The 13,064-nt window shown below is 43.7% G+C and overlaps 4 protein-coding genes across 4 annotated transcripts; 3 read left to right on the plus strand and 1 right to left on the minus strand.

The window, feature by feature from the left end:
• The first annotated feature begins 245 nt into the window (after nucleotides 1-245).
• LOC6593457 lies at nucleotides 246-2,281 on the plus strand. Its single transcript, XM_002018559.2, has 3 exons — nucleotides 246-497; nucleotides 1,067-1,208; nucleotides 1,269-2,281. Exons 1-3 carry the CDS (start codon nucleotides 351-353, stop codon nucleotides 2,150-2,152), a joined length of 1,173 nt encoding a protein of 390 aa, XP_002018595.1. The 5' UTR covers nucleotides 246-350; the 3' UTR covers nucleotides 2,153-2,281.
• A 50-nt stretch (nucleotides 2,282-2,331) lies between these two features.
• LOC6593415 lies at nucleotides 2,332-3,971 on the plus strand. Its single transcript, XM_002018558.2, has 3 exons — nucleotides 2,332-2,912; nucleotides 2,973-3,247; nucleotides 3,307-3,971. The coding sequence occupies exons 1-3, from the start codon at nucleotides 2,558-2,560 to the stop codon at nucleotides 3,958-3,960; spliced, it is 1,284 nt and encodes a 427-aa protein (XP_002018594.1). The 5' UTR covers nucleotides 2,332-2,557; the 3' UTR covers nucleotides 3,961-3,971.
• Nucleotides 3,972-4,410: 439 nt separating this feature from the next.
• On the plus strand, nucleotides 4,411-5,891 carry LOC6593414. Its single transcript, XM_002018557.2, has 3 exons — nucleotides 4,411-4,749; nucleotides 4,815-5,083; nucleotides 5,138-5,891. The coding sequence occupies exons 1-3, from the start codon at nucleotides 4,434-4,436 to the stop codon at nucleotides 5,798-5,800; spliced, it is 1,248 nt and encodes a 415-aa protein (XP_002018593.1). The 5' UTR covers nucleotides 4,411-4,433; the 3' UTR covers nucleotides 5,801-5,891.
• Nucleotides 5,892-6,112: 221 nt separating this feature from the next.
• Nucleotides 6,113-12,917, minus strand: LOC6593413. Its single transcript, XM_026987305.1, has 8 exons — nucleotides 12,597-12,917; nucleotides 9,529-9,674; nucleotides 9,172-9,458; nucleotides 8,969-9,106; nucleotides 8,469-8,623; nucleotides 7,726-8,392; nucleotides 7,037-7,135; nucleotides 6,113-6,968 (listed from the first exon to the last, which is right to left on the minus strand). The coding sequence occupies exons 1-8, from the start codon at nucleotides 12,608-12,610 to the stop codon at nucleotides 6,420-6,422; spliced, it is 2,055 nt and encodes a 684-aa protein (XP_026843106.1). The 5' UTR covers nucleotides 12,611-12,917; the 3' UTR covers nucleotides 6,113-6,419.
• Between the last annotated feature and the right edge of the window lie 147 nt (nucleotides 12,918-13,064).

Here is a 13,064-nt window from a genome sequence, read left to right on the forward strand (position 1 = left end):
TGTGTGCCTCTTCTTTGAATTCATGTACACAAAATTGTTTACTTTCTTTCCGCATATTCCTAATTTATCTTAGTGCTCCGTATAGCAACAGCAAACACACCCACTTACCTATATCTTATCGTATAGATCTCTAAATCGTTTGCAGTGCATATGCACCGCCAAGATCTGTGCATGCAAATTTCTTGCTAAAAGAAAATAAAAACTGAGTAGAATTCTATTTTCGCTTAGTTGCTTACGACCGTCAGATGCTGCCACATTCTGCCGAGTGAAAATTTTCGGAAAAGCGTGCTCGAGAGAGAGAGAGAGAGAGAAAGAGAGGAACATCAAACAAGATATTACGTATACGCAATATGCTGCTCAGCCGCCTCGAATGTGTGAAAATATTGGAAAATATAACAAATTGCGAGAGCAAGCTGTTGGACTATCAGGTGGTTCGAGATGACACTGCAGTTGGGTATCTGGGGGATTACTATGCACTGACTATAAGCTACTGCAACGTGAGTATCTGTATCTGTATCTCAACGAGACATTGTTGCCTTGGCAATCAGTGCAGAATGATATCAACTTTGTGTCCATATGTTTGTTTGTATAGTTTAGCTTGCAAGTTTGTATCCATATATAAAAATTATAGTATAAAACTGTACATTATTTGAGGTGAGAAAAAGAAAAATTATGGAAAACTTGATATTTTCTTTTAAGAACTTCCAAAAAGGTTTCAAAAGAGTTACTTAGGATTAAATGAGTAGATAAATAGATAGATCAATTATCTATTAATATATTCATTTTCATATCTATATCTTACTAGGTATTGGAAAGATAAGCTAAAATACCCATCAACCTCTGATAATGAACCTTTATGTAGAATAAAACGTGTAATGTAAATGTAAATTACATGACATGACATAATACATACAAGTTTTTACTTTAAATTTACATTTCATTGCATACTCTTGTGCATATATTTTTGGTACTCAGTGGAATATCCACAGATATATACTTATCTGATAGATAGATATGTGTAGATAGTTCTGTATATATATTATAGCTAAACGGATTTTTATTTCAGGTTGAACGAGAGGAAATCTGCCAAAAAGCGCAGCTTTTCATCAAAACCCTGCCCCTAAAAAGCGCCGAAGTGGCCAAGGAGGCTATATTTCGTAAAGAGACATGGTTCTACGAGACAATGCTAAGCAAAATGCAGCAATACTGTGAGTAAAATCAAAAACTAAATTAAAAAACCAATGGAATATAGCTAGAGTTCCCTTTAGCCAAGCTCAAATGGAGTCCCTTTTGTTACTTCACTCGACCCGATCTACTGGTCCTCGAGGACATAAAACTAAAGGGATATCGGGCAGTGGAAGCCACTCAACTGACTGAGAATCACCTGCATCAACTGATGCGTTCCGTGGCAGCTTTTCATGCCGCCAGTCTGATTTACGAGCATCAGACCAAAGTGAATATTGGGGAAGCCTATGGCGATCAATTGCTGGAGGTAACAGTTGCCTCGGAGATAGCCTGGTTTACTACTGGCCTCTCCGCGGTGCTGGCTGCCGTACGAAGTCTTCCCCAGTATCAGGGAGACAGGGAACTCAATTTCATTGACAACCAACTGCTGGCGATCATGGAAGGCATCTATGAGCAGGCAAAGCCTTCAATCAAGTACAGGAATGTGCTCTGTCATCGCGATCTTTGGGTGGGAAATACCTTCTATCCACGCGAAGAAATCGGGGCCGCTCTCCTTGTAGACTTTCAGACCTGTCGGTACACTCCGCCTGCACAGGATCTAGGCTTTAGTTTGTACATGAATCTCACATCAGCGTGTCGAAGGCAAATGGAAAAGACCTGCATTGATGTGTACTACAATAATTTGGTGGAGAATCTCTCAGAGTTTGGCCTCCAGGCAGAGCTCCTGTTGTCCAAATCAGAGCTCCTGGAATCCTTTGAGGAGTTTCGCTTATTTGGGATTGTCTATCGCGCTGTTGCGGCCACCATCATCAAGGTGCCAGCCGCCTTTGTGACCAATGACTTCAAGTATGTGGATCGCAGTGGAGTGATTTTGGGGTATATGGAAACCAACCAAGAGTTCAGGTCCTATATGGAGGAGTGCTGTGTGGACGTCATGAACTTGGCCTTGGACAGGGCAAACATGTGAGAGAGAGTCTGATAAGGATGAGTTCTATGCGCTGTGCCGGCATACGATAAGAAAATGATTATAAATATCAACCAAGTGGAAAATATACTATGATCGAAATGGGTATACTCTAACAGGAGGAAAATTAAACATATCTGAATGAATTTTATAAAGAGCTACTCGTTATACGATTACAATTTTAAGGTTCTAGCGAAGAGAGTATCTAATGCACAGAGATCAGCGACTAGAATGTGGAATACCCCTAGTCATCTACGACTCTTGATTGCAAACGATCTTTACCCCTGTTTTATAGAGTATTTTCGTCAATATAAACTCTGCAACACAATCGAAATCAAATCAGTTTGAGACCAAATCCCGAAGCGAACATTACCTATCGCTGGGAAATCTATATCATTATCTATCAATATGAGTACAGACGACTACAAACCGGTGCTCACGCGACAAAATCGCTTGGAATTGTTTACGTTGGAAGAGTGTCAAGAGATTTTGGTGAATTTATTGGCCGATAAGCAGCAGCATGGGGTCCTAAAACACTTTAAAATAGTGCCAGCCTCAGAGCACGTTGGTTTTCTCGGAGAATACTACCATTTGGAGCTCAAATACCAGCTGCAAGATGTGAAAGAAGAGCAGACCACACGACTGTTCGTCAAGTCGGTGATCTTTCAAAATGCCAACATGGAATACTATATGGAGAAAATGGGTCTGATCAAGAAGGAGAGCAAGCTCTATGAGCTGCTGCTCAATGAGCTCAAGAAGTTCTGTAAGTCTTAACAGTCCAAGAAAAAGTGAAAGAGTAATATCTATAGCTATAGGTTCACAGCTCCTCATGTGTGGTGCACCAAATGCTATTTCACACGCAATGATCTCTTCGTGATGCAGAATGTCGAGGATATGGGTTATGTGGCCCTTCCGTCGGGCACGCGCTTTCTCAGTGAGGATCAGTTGGGTCCCATCCTGAAGACTTTGGCCACCCTTCATGCTAGTAGCGTGGCCTATGAGCGACAGCAAGGACAAACTATCGGCGTTCAGCTGAGGGAGTGGCTCAAAGAAGTATCCGTTGATCCGGATGTAGAATGGTATACCGCTGGTCTAAGGGTGAGCTTATGGATACAGAGATATTTCACTCCCCAAATAAACGTATACTAATTTTCAAGGCCGTTCTGGCGGTGGCTGCCACTCATCCCGATGTCCGCAACGATGTCAGGTTCCAGGAGTATATAGCAAAGGAACTGCCCCGTCGCTTGGACAGTGTCTATTATATGGTCAATCCCTCGCCAGTTCACAGGAATGTCTTCGTTCATCGGGATGCCTGGGGTGCCAATGTTTTCTATCACAAGGAGCGGCCGCTGGAGGAGCGCTCTGTCCTGGTGGACTTCCAGTTGTGTCGATATTCCCCGCCAGCCATGGACTTCCATTTGGTTAGCTATCTCAATCTAGAGCCAGCCAATCGTAGGGAAATGATTGGTCGCTTGGTAAATCTCTACTACGAAACATTGGCGGAAGAACTCAAGACAATGGGCATCGATCCCAGTCAAGAGCAGCTGAGTCGCGAGGAGTTTGAACAATCTCTCAAGGATTTTGCCCTGTTTGGGGTCACGTACAACTGCATAGCAGCCACAATACTCCGCCTGCCCGACAACTACCTGAAGAGCCTTAAGGATCAACGACCAGCGGACTTTCATCGCTTCTGTAATATCGATCGTACACCCGATGTTCTCAGTCTGATGAACGATCATCAAGACTTTGCCGATTATATGTATGAATGTGTGGGGGATTTGTTGGCACTGACATATCATAAACGAAACTGATTAAAATGGAATTGTCTCACTATCTTTGCTGTTCACCTGGTAACACTAGGGTTCGTATCACTACGGGGTACCGCTGGCTCTCTCACTCTCTTTCTCTTTGAGAGGTTATCTTATCGCTGAAAATTGTACTTCACGGTTCTCATATTTGAGGTAGATTCCTTTGTTGTTGGATTTAATATGGGATTGAATCTGATACTGGCATAGAAACATATAAAGACAGAGTCTCTGTATAAAGCTTAAAGAGATGTAAATGATGGTTTCCATAAATTATTCTACCTCTGTTTAATGAATCCTTTTGCAGTATCCAAGGGTATTATCTCAAAATACGTGTATGATAAGAAATATTATCTGTAAGACTCCCAAAAAAAAGATAGCAGTTCCAAATTCATTGCTTTGTCTGTTAGACATTTTCCAGCCGAAAACCATTCATTCTATCTTTGAAAGCCAAAGAGACAATAGTTCAGACATTCCCAATGGATCTACTCAGCCCCGAAGAATGTCTGCTCATAGCTCAGAGGACACTGAAAGAAAAGGATAAATCAAACCTTATACTCTTGGACTCCCAGCTAGAGGCTGGCTCCAACGAGCTCATGGGTTACATGGGGGAGTACTACAAATTGAGATTGACGGTGGAAGACACTGCAGATAAGGAGAAACATAATCTGGATTATTTTATCAAAAGTTTGCCGCGTAAAAACGAACCGCAACGTGCAGAGTGCGAGCGCAAGGGGGTATTCCGCAAGGAATCAGCCATTTACACAGAAATACTACCAAATGTACAAAAATATGGTGAGAACGTTTAGTGTGGAAATGTGTGAAGCCAAATGAGATAACTGGGATTATTCATATCGTAGCCACAAAGAAGCTCTTTCCAAAATGCTTCTACAGTCGTAATGATATCATAGTCCTGGAAGATCTAACCCAGGAATATCGACATCTCAATGCCTCGGAGAGCTATACCCTGGAGCACTACAAACTGGTACTCGAACATTTGGCGGAGGTACATGCCGCCAGCATAGCCTGGGAGGAAAAGGACCAAGTCAACATTTGCGAGCGCTTCAAGGATGTGCTGATTGAGCTGCACTTGAGCATGGATAACTCTTGGTTCACGACTGGACTGAAAGTAAGCATCCTTCATACCGTTTAGAGGTAGTTCATATTTTAGAGCATCCCACAGGCAATTGTCTTCCTGGCCGCCAGACATCCCCAATATCAAACAGAGGAATATCAGAGTTTCATCAACAATAAACTGTACAATCTACTGACCAAATCAGAGGAACTGGTGACCCCCTCTCTGACCATAAGGAATGTCCTGTGCCATCGGGATACCTGGGATCGGAATATCTTCTTTCGATTTGGGACTGAATCATCCGCTCTGCCCAGTGCCTGTTGTATTGTGGACTTTCAGCTGGCAAAATACTGTTCCCCCACTCTCGATGTCCTCTTCCTGCTGTACATTGTGGCCTCGGCAAGTGTGCGGCGGGAGATCTATGACGAGTGCCTGGACCACTATCACCTTGCTCTGCAATCTCACTTAACTCGTCTGGGACTGGATGGCGAACTCATTACGCGGGAAAACTTTTTGGGGGAATGCCAACGCACTCGTCTGGCTGCTCTGATCATTTGGGCCCTCACCGAACCCCAAACCAAGATGTCGTCCAGCGTTTCGAATCGACTACGCTCGGAGGAGCCCGAGAAGTTTGACTATTATCTCAACACCGATCGCAGTGAGATGCTGCTGCGGGTGATGAAGCTTCAGCCCGGCTACGAGCAGACTATAATGTCACCCGTCAAGGAGCTTGTGGATTATCTCATCGAAAACGAACACTTGTATGCCTAGAAATGTCGGTCTTATCGTACTGTGATCTTGAGATAAAGAAGTGTATTTCGATTTGCGATGTATCATACCTGTAGTGCTTCCAACTCAAGATAGAAATACGATAAATGTTGGAAAAAAGTTCATTTTGGTATTTATATTTTTTTTTATACATCCAAAATTAAAGGGGTCGATCAGGGAACAAGGCCGCAATTTAACCGATTTGTGCCACACTTAGGTGCTCTGATCACCCCCTTTTTAAATTCCTCCAGAGTAATCCCTGTTCTTGGTGAATTGTTGGTTTATCTAAAGAAGAACAAAGATATCCTCAAGCCATGAAGGTAGTTGAAAATTGCATTTTATTTGTAAAGAGAGTTGCCTAACTAAGACATATACTGTAAGTAGATTTTGACATTGAATCGATCTAGCTAGAAAAGTCAGGCATTATGGCTCGCAGCTTGAAGATCATCTCGGAGATCCTCAAAGCATTTTATATTAGTATATATATTCCATCGAAATATCGAAGGAGGCTGGGAGGCTAATCAGTCCAACAATCCTCGCCAGCATCGCCATCCTCCTCGTCGAAGTCGCGGACATTGAAATCCTCGTGGAACAAGTCCTCGCCCTCCGACGACTCCGACTGTCATCTATGGCCATTGATGCGTTGCGGCAGACTGACCACCCCCACACCCTTGGGAGGCCTGGGTATCCGAATACTGGTCGATGGTCCCGGTCCACCACTCGAGCCGGATGCACTCGATGCCGTGGTCTTGCCCGAAACACTAGGAATCAGCTGGGCATTCATCATGGACGTGTGCTCGAAGCAATTGCAGCAAAACCTATCGCATCGCACCACCATTATAAGTCCAGCCACCAGCCAGATGACCAGACCAGGCCAGGAATGAACCGCACAGCCGCTGAACAGTATAACACCCAGCAGCAGCGACATGCCGCAGAGCACGGGACTCACATTGATCACACTGCCCGTGTACTTGGGTATAAAGCCCATTATTATGGCCACAATTAACACCCCAATGGCTCCGGTAAAGGCCGCTGGTGGCCAGTGCATCTGGAGTCCTGCCACACACAGAGCAATCCCCAAGGCAATGACCACCAAAGCGAAGATGGTCACCCGCCACGAGCTGACAGTGGGCACACGAACGCTGCGTTCCAAGGGTCCTGCTGTGGTTACCTGTTAGCACGGATGAGAGGGAGATTTGTCAGGGAAACCAAATAGCATGGATTGACAAAGGATATTACCTTAATCTTCTCCCGATATTCATCCACAATGGCATCAATATCCGTTGAGGTATCCGAATCGCTTTTGTCGAACTTGTCGGGGTATTCAAAGTCCGATGGCTGGAAAGAATAATACCAGGAAAAACAAATTTAAAACTTGATTATACAGTCTATTAAATAATCGGTATAAACTATAACTTATAAACTTTTTACTACAGAAACTCTATACTGCAGTGTTGAATAATAAACGTAACGATACTTTTTGGTACACCGGGCTACCTTGGGAGATATATCCTTAAATATGTGGATTCTACGAGTATTTTCATTTAACCATAACATTTAAAAACCATAGTATGGGATTTATATGATGTCAGTACCAAGATGTTGCTAGATTCTTGGGACCGACTCAGCTACGTTGCTTGGTTATGAGACAGAACAAAAATATAATAACAAATAACAATAGATCTTGCGCAGAGACTGGGACCGTGAATCGAGTCCAAGCATCGCTCTCGAATTTTGTATTTTGTTGCTGGATTCGGAGGAACGACTTATCTGTCAGAAGCATTCAGAAGAGATGGATAGCCCATAGCTCATTAAGTCTATAGCCATATAGCCCTATAGACAGATGTACGGCAAAGGAGTAGGAATCGTTCCTTCATTCAATAAACCCGTTTACTCATTTGCTATTCCGTATATAGCAGGCGACTCACCGGTGGTTCTCCATCCGAAAGAATGGTGGACTCCACATCCCTGCCCTCCCGCTGCGGACATGGCGATGTTGGCTCCCCAAGGAGTAACCACTCCTTCTCCACTTCCTGTTTATTCCTTGGCTTCGTCTTGGGCTTTTTCAGGCCGCTGTGCTTGGCCAGACTGATGTTCCACAGACTGCGTTTGAGGCGACTCGAGCTGGAGGTGGCCGCACTGCTGCAGCTGCTGCTCTTGGCAATGGGCGCCGTGGAGAGGCGACTGTACGACAGTGAGGACTCGCTGCTGGGATGCATGAACTTGGGCCTGTAGGGGGTGTACAGCAGATAGAAGGCACGCAGGAATCCAGCACCAATGTGGCTGGCGGCCAGGGTATAGCTGAGATGCTGCAGGGGACAGGCAAAGGCCAGCATGGCGCACAGGCTTCCGGCAATAAAAACAGCCAGCACGGGATTGCCACTCTCCGAGCTCTCGTAGCTGATTTGCTTGGAGAGTATGCGCCACTCGGAGGTGGCCAGACGCACCACAATCCCATATAGCTCTGGGAAGAGTTCCAGAAAGGCAGCCGAACTGGTGAGGAGGAGCATGCAGGCGGAGGCAGGCACCAGCTTATGGAAGCCACTCTCATCGAGGATGTTAAACAGAGGCACAGCCACGTACTCCTCACGTGCTCTATGTGGAAAGAGAGAGAGAGAGTGAGGATTAGTTGATGGTTAGACTATGCTAATCTTTTGTTGGATGTACTCACTTAAAGTGCACCACTGTGGATAGACATACGGCTGTCAGGAGTAGGGAAACACTGACCAGAGCTGTGATCAAGCTGGACGTATACCGTCCACTCCGATGCTGTTGCGGCCAATCGCTGGGAAACGTATACGTTAGCAGGGCAGCGGACAGAAAAACCTATAAAGAGGCAACACCACTAGTTAGGAGATCCATTTATTAGCCAAATAATTCCGCTCAACACCCAAGAGTCCGCAACAATTGTTCCTTCACCTCTGGCAAAGCCTTTTTTTACTATCTGACTGGTTGGATAAACGAAAAACCCGAACGCGCCACTACGTGTCATAATCAAAAGCCCGTATCCTGTGGCTTCGTCACGCAATTGCTTCCAGTCACGACACCGAAAATCGATAAAACAAAAGGAAAACACAGAACAGAGCGACTGCTGGCATAGTGCACTGACCCAGTAACACAGCCAGAAGCAGAGTGGGGCGGGGGCAGGGGAGGGGTATAGTATCCACTTACACTGCTAACGCCATCGGGCTGAAAGTAGCTATCCGTCGACCAGGCCAACAAATCACCACGCCACCAGCCAACGGCACTGAGGATTGCATTCAAGCCAAACATCCCAAGTGTCAGGATGAGGCTGAAGGCCTTGGAGTGCTGTGAATTTATATAGTAATGTAGTGAGTGTGCCTGATATACGGCGTAGAATGGGGAGCACTTACCACCAGACCAAGCATGAACATTCCAGTGACTAGAAAAACAACGGAAACACCTAGGACATCCGGCCAGGGCTCGTTCGCAGGTGCATTCCGGCCCAAAATGAGTATCCTGGCCAAGCCTCCAGTCATGGCATCCAGACAGGCACTCAGTGTCCTTGCCAGCGCTGCGCAGGCACACATGGCCGCCAAGGCATCCAGCCAGATGGCCAGAAAAAGGCTGCCATGGTCAAATTTGTTGGTGGCCCGAACATAAGGCATTTGTAGGCTCCTCAGACTCGTCTTAATGACGACTTTGAAAGCAAAAAAAAAAACATTGAATTTAATCTGAACAACAGTCTCAACAGTGGACTCGTCTCTCACGTGAAAATATCCCATAAAGAGTCGCCAGCCAGACGCCAAAGAGCATACTCGTTGCAGAGGCCTCATTGTAGACAATTAAATAGGAGACGATGGAGGTACCCAGGGCCAGGCGGGCCCCACCGCCACTGCAGAGGGCGTCCAGCAGGCTGCAAGGATAAAGCACAGGCCGTTAAGTCAGCAAATTAAATGTAATTGCCAGAAGTCTTCCCAGAATGAATACAAAATTGTGCAAATTAGGAGCGGCTTTACCTTCTCTTAAGGTGGATTTACATATCTTGTGGTGTAAATTAGTGTTTGTGGTCTGTAAACGAAATATCCTTAGAGCTTTAGAGCTTTAGACATGGCAGCATTTTAAATGGTCTTTAAAATGGTTATTTCGTTTGGAACATTTTTACGTAGATGTGGGTAACACATAGAAGGAAGCGTTTTTGGCCCGATAAAGTATATATATTCTTTATCATCATCAGTAGCCAAATCCATATAGCTATATCTGTCTGTCCGTCGATACGTCCGTTTTGTTTATTTATTATTATAAGAGCTAGAGCAACCAAATTTTGTATGCAGACTCCTTTGATGTTACAGAAAAGATGATGAACGAAGTGAATGAACATAACTAACGGTCGTGTCTATGTGTTTCCGAACTCTCATGACAAGTTTTATCAAATTGAGAGAGATCGCGGTCTGCTTCTTCCCTTTTCCGAACAGCGATACCAAATACAACAAGAGAGAGCAGTCGACCTATACAAATATATTGTATGTATAGGCTACAATTCATCAGATTACATATATACATACAGAGTATCGCATATATCAGGGGCCGTTTCAGGAATTTATATCAACTCGTTTCAGGAATTGTTTGCCTTTTTTTGATCATTATACAAAATAAATTCCATTTCTAAATTATTTTTGTTTTTTTCTATATTAAAGTTCCACGAATTTCACGTATGAACATGTACATGTATGTATGTATCATCCACCAGTACAACTTGTATTTCGTCATACCAATCGAATCTATATACATACATATGCATGGTTAGGGGTTCCCCCATTAGTGTGCCGTTCGACCGCCTGAAATCCCACATATGCAAAGACCGAAAGACAGACACATACATATGTATATAGATAGATAGATAGAAAGGCAGACAATCGGGAAAATTGAGTGCAACGGGGGTGATGTGGTATTTATAGATTATTTGTTTACTTTGGCATACGTTTGCACTACTTGCGGTTAAGCAGTGACAAAATAGAGCAACGAGCTATAAATAGAAAGCGAAAAATGTACCAATGGATTACAGTGTAAGTGAGGGAACACGAAATGGTCAGTACTGTCATTAAATTCGAATAACCCTCAATCCCACAAAGGCCACACAATCACTCCTCCTCTCCTCAGAAACCCACACTATCGACACCCCACACAACCGCCTCCTAACAATCGCTCCTTTCCTTAGAAGACCGCATCAGAGCCCGAAAAAAACTTCTCCTTTTGCCAGCAGAAGCCAAGGATACTATTAGCAGCCAGTCATGTAATTAGGATAATCGGGCTGCTTAAAATATGCACGAAATGTACATATAATTACAATCAACACAAAATTGGCAAAGGAGAGCAGTTTGGGGATCCAGGGGTCTCCGAGGGAGTATCAATTTCCATGGCATAATGGCACGAGTATATGCTGCCCGGGACAGCGACACAGCAAGCCAATGAGTCATGGCTGCTGAGGGTGCAAGGGGTCTCCGGGAGCAAACAGTTTCCAGTTTCCTTTCTCACAACTCATCTCCCTCCATCCCCTTTCTGCTAATTTCGAACACATTTTCCTACATTTTTCCCTCCTCATCAGCTAGACGCCAAGAAATTACTAGGCACATATTTGCATTGCTCTTTCGCTTCCTTTTTTGCTCTGTGTATCTATGTGGTTGTGTGGTTGTGGTTTAGCAGGCACTTCTCCTTGTGTGTCTTCCATTCTGTTTGCTCAACCACAAAAGTCATGTCCAGGCAAAGATGACAGAGCCGTCACCTCACATTGCTTAATCAACGGAAATTTGACACTTGGTTTACAATTTCAAGGCTAGAATATTCTTTCTTGACGAAATTTACATTAAATTAATAAAGTTAAAGCTTAATTGCGATTATTTTATAAGCTTAGATTCTTAATAAACATCATGTCAAGTCATTACACATTTCTTCAAATTGTTTTCACCAAAAAAAGGTTGAGTTTCAATCTAAAAATGGAAGTACTCTATGAATATTATTGTCAAATGAACTAATCATTAGATGAGCGTGGAAATGGAAAATATTCAACTTTTCAGAGGTCTCTTTTTGGTCTCTTTGTGGTGCCGCTCTCGACAGAGTTTACAAACAATCGATATGAGAACAGGAAACAACAGAATTTAGCTGAAACCCCATTGGAACCTTTGGACCAGAAACTCGGTTTCTATATTAATTGAAACCTAATCTGCTAGTGTACCCTAAAAGCTAGCATAAATAATTGAAAGCCAGGTGTTCAAACATCTTTTATTCTTTCTGGCTATAATAATGTATCAAGCAGGTTATACCTATTTTATACTCCAAATAAAATATTAGTTGATATTCATGAGCCAAAGAATATAAAAGTAGCCTTAAAAATATAACTTCGCAAAAGAAAAAGGTCAAGTGTGAAATTAAAGATGAGTAAACATATTTTAATAATTTATAAAACCATCTCTGAATTTCCATATGTTTCAAGAGCCAAGAAACCCCCACATGTGTACCATCAAGTATGCGCACTGTGGGATTCAAGGCAACATCGAGAGTAGCCCTAGATAAAGGCGAAACCCTTTGCCAGCCAGCTCGACGCCGAAAGCACAAAAACAAAAAAAAAGAAGAAAAACCAAAGACAATGCTAAGGAAAACCCACACACGTGGCAATCAAAATCAATTTATTGATTGCACGACAAATACCAGTCAGTGGATAAGTCGTAATACTATTCAAATATGACTCTCTGTATGGGCGGCTATGGTCTGTGCCCTATCTATATCGTGTACGAATACTATATGGTAATAGATATGGATATGGATATGAGGGGTATCCTACCTGCCACTCGACATTGCCGTCGTTGTGGTTGTTCTGGCTGTTCGTATCGCTCCGTTGGTTTCCGTTTTTGCTGGCAATCGGCCAGACTTAAATTGTAATTTGCTGATGCACTTTCTTGATAGTGGAGGGCATTTTTAGAATCAAGCTAAAGCTATGGTCAGCCGAACTTTGATTCGCTTGGGCACTTTGACACTTGACTTTTCACCATTGATTTTGAGAGGATATGAACATTGGCCCTTAATTAGCCAGGGCCGACGGTTTTTAGCTCCTTGACACGTAACCTGGGCAACAATCGACAACCCAACCACGACGTGACCTACAAGAACCGTTCGCCCAAATTGGCAGCAAGCCACTGAATGCTCACTTGAAGCTTTTCCCCCATGGTATTTCCCAGAAAGCTTTTACCCGAATTGGATGCACAGCTGTGGCCGATTCGGATTCGGATTGAGTACTGTCCTGCGCACTGAA

Source organism: Drosophila persimilis, unplaced genomic scaffold (assembly GCF_003286085.1).
Source record: "Drosophila persimilis strain 14011-0111.01,24,50 unplaced genomic scaffold, DperRS2 tig00000124-arrow-pilon, whole genome shotgun sequence".
Taxonomy (NCBI): Eukaryota; Metazoa; Arthropoda; class Insecta; order Diptera; family Drosophilidae; genus Drosophila; species Drosophila persimilis.

What these genes read in the sequence shown, in the direction of transcription:
- LOC6593457 (XM_002018559.2), top strand. Translation starts at nt 351, where the DNA reads ATGCTGCTCAGCCGCCTCGAATGTGTGAAAATATTGGAAAATATAACA. An exon ending in TGACTATAAGCTACTGCAAC is followed by an intron (nt 498 to 1,066) that starts GTGAGTATCTGT and finishes TTTTTATTTCAG; the next exon opens with GTTGAACGAGAGGAAATCTG. An exon ending in AAGCAAAATGCAGCAATACT is followed by an intron (nt 1,209 to 1,268) that starts GTGAGTAAAATC and finishes AGTTCCCTTTAG; the next exon opens with CCAAGCTCAAATGGAGTCCC.
- LOC6593414 (XM_002018557.2), top strand. Translation starts at nt 4,434, where the DNA reads ATGGATCTACTCAGCCCCGAAGAATGTCTGCTCATAGCTCAGAGGACA. An exon ending in ACCAAATGTACAAAAATATG is followed by an intron (nt 4,750 to 4,814) that starts GTGAGAACGTTT and finishes TTCATATCGTAG; the next exon opens with CCACAAAGAAGCTCTTTCCA. An exon ending in GGTTCACGACTGGACTGAAA is followed by an intron (nt 5,084 to 5,137) that starts GTAAGCATCCTT and finishes AGCATCCCACAG; the next exon opens with GCAATTGTCTTCCTGGCCGC.
- LOC6593413 (XM_026987305.1), bottom strand. An exon ending in TCCACAGTGGTGCACTTTAA is followed by an intron (nt 8,393 to 8,468) that starts GTGAGTACATCC and finishes CTTTCCACATAG; the next exon opens with AGCACGTGAGGAGTACGTGG. An exon ending in AATATCGGGAGAAGATTAAG is followed by an intron (nt 6,969 to 7,036) that starts GTAATATCCTTT and finishes CCGTGCTAACAG; the next exon opens with GTAACCACAGCAGGACCCTT.
- LOC6593415 (XM_002018558.2), top strand. Translation starts at nt 2,558, where the DNA reads ATGAGTACAGACGACTACAAACCGGTGCTCACGCGACAAAATCGCTTG. An exon ending in CAATGAGCTCAAGAAGTTCT is followed by an intron (nt 2,913 to 2,972) that starts GTAAGTCTTAAC and finishes ATAGGTTCACAG; the next exon opens with CTCCTCATGTGTGGTGCACC. An exon ending in GGTATACCGCTGGTCTAAGG is followed by an intron (nt 3,248 to 3,306) that starts GTGAGCTTATGG and finishes CTAATTTTCAAG; the next exon opens with GCCGTTCTGGCGGTGGCTGC.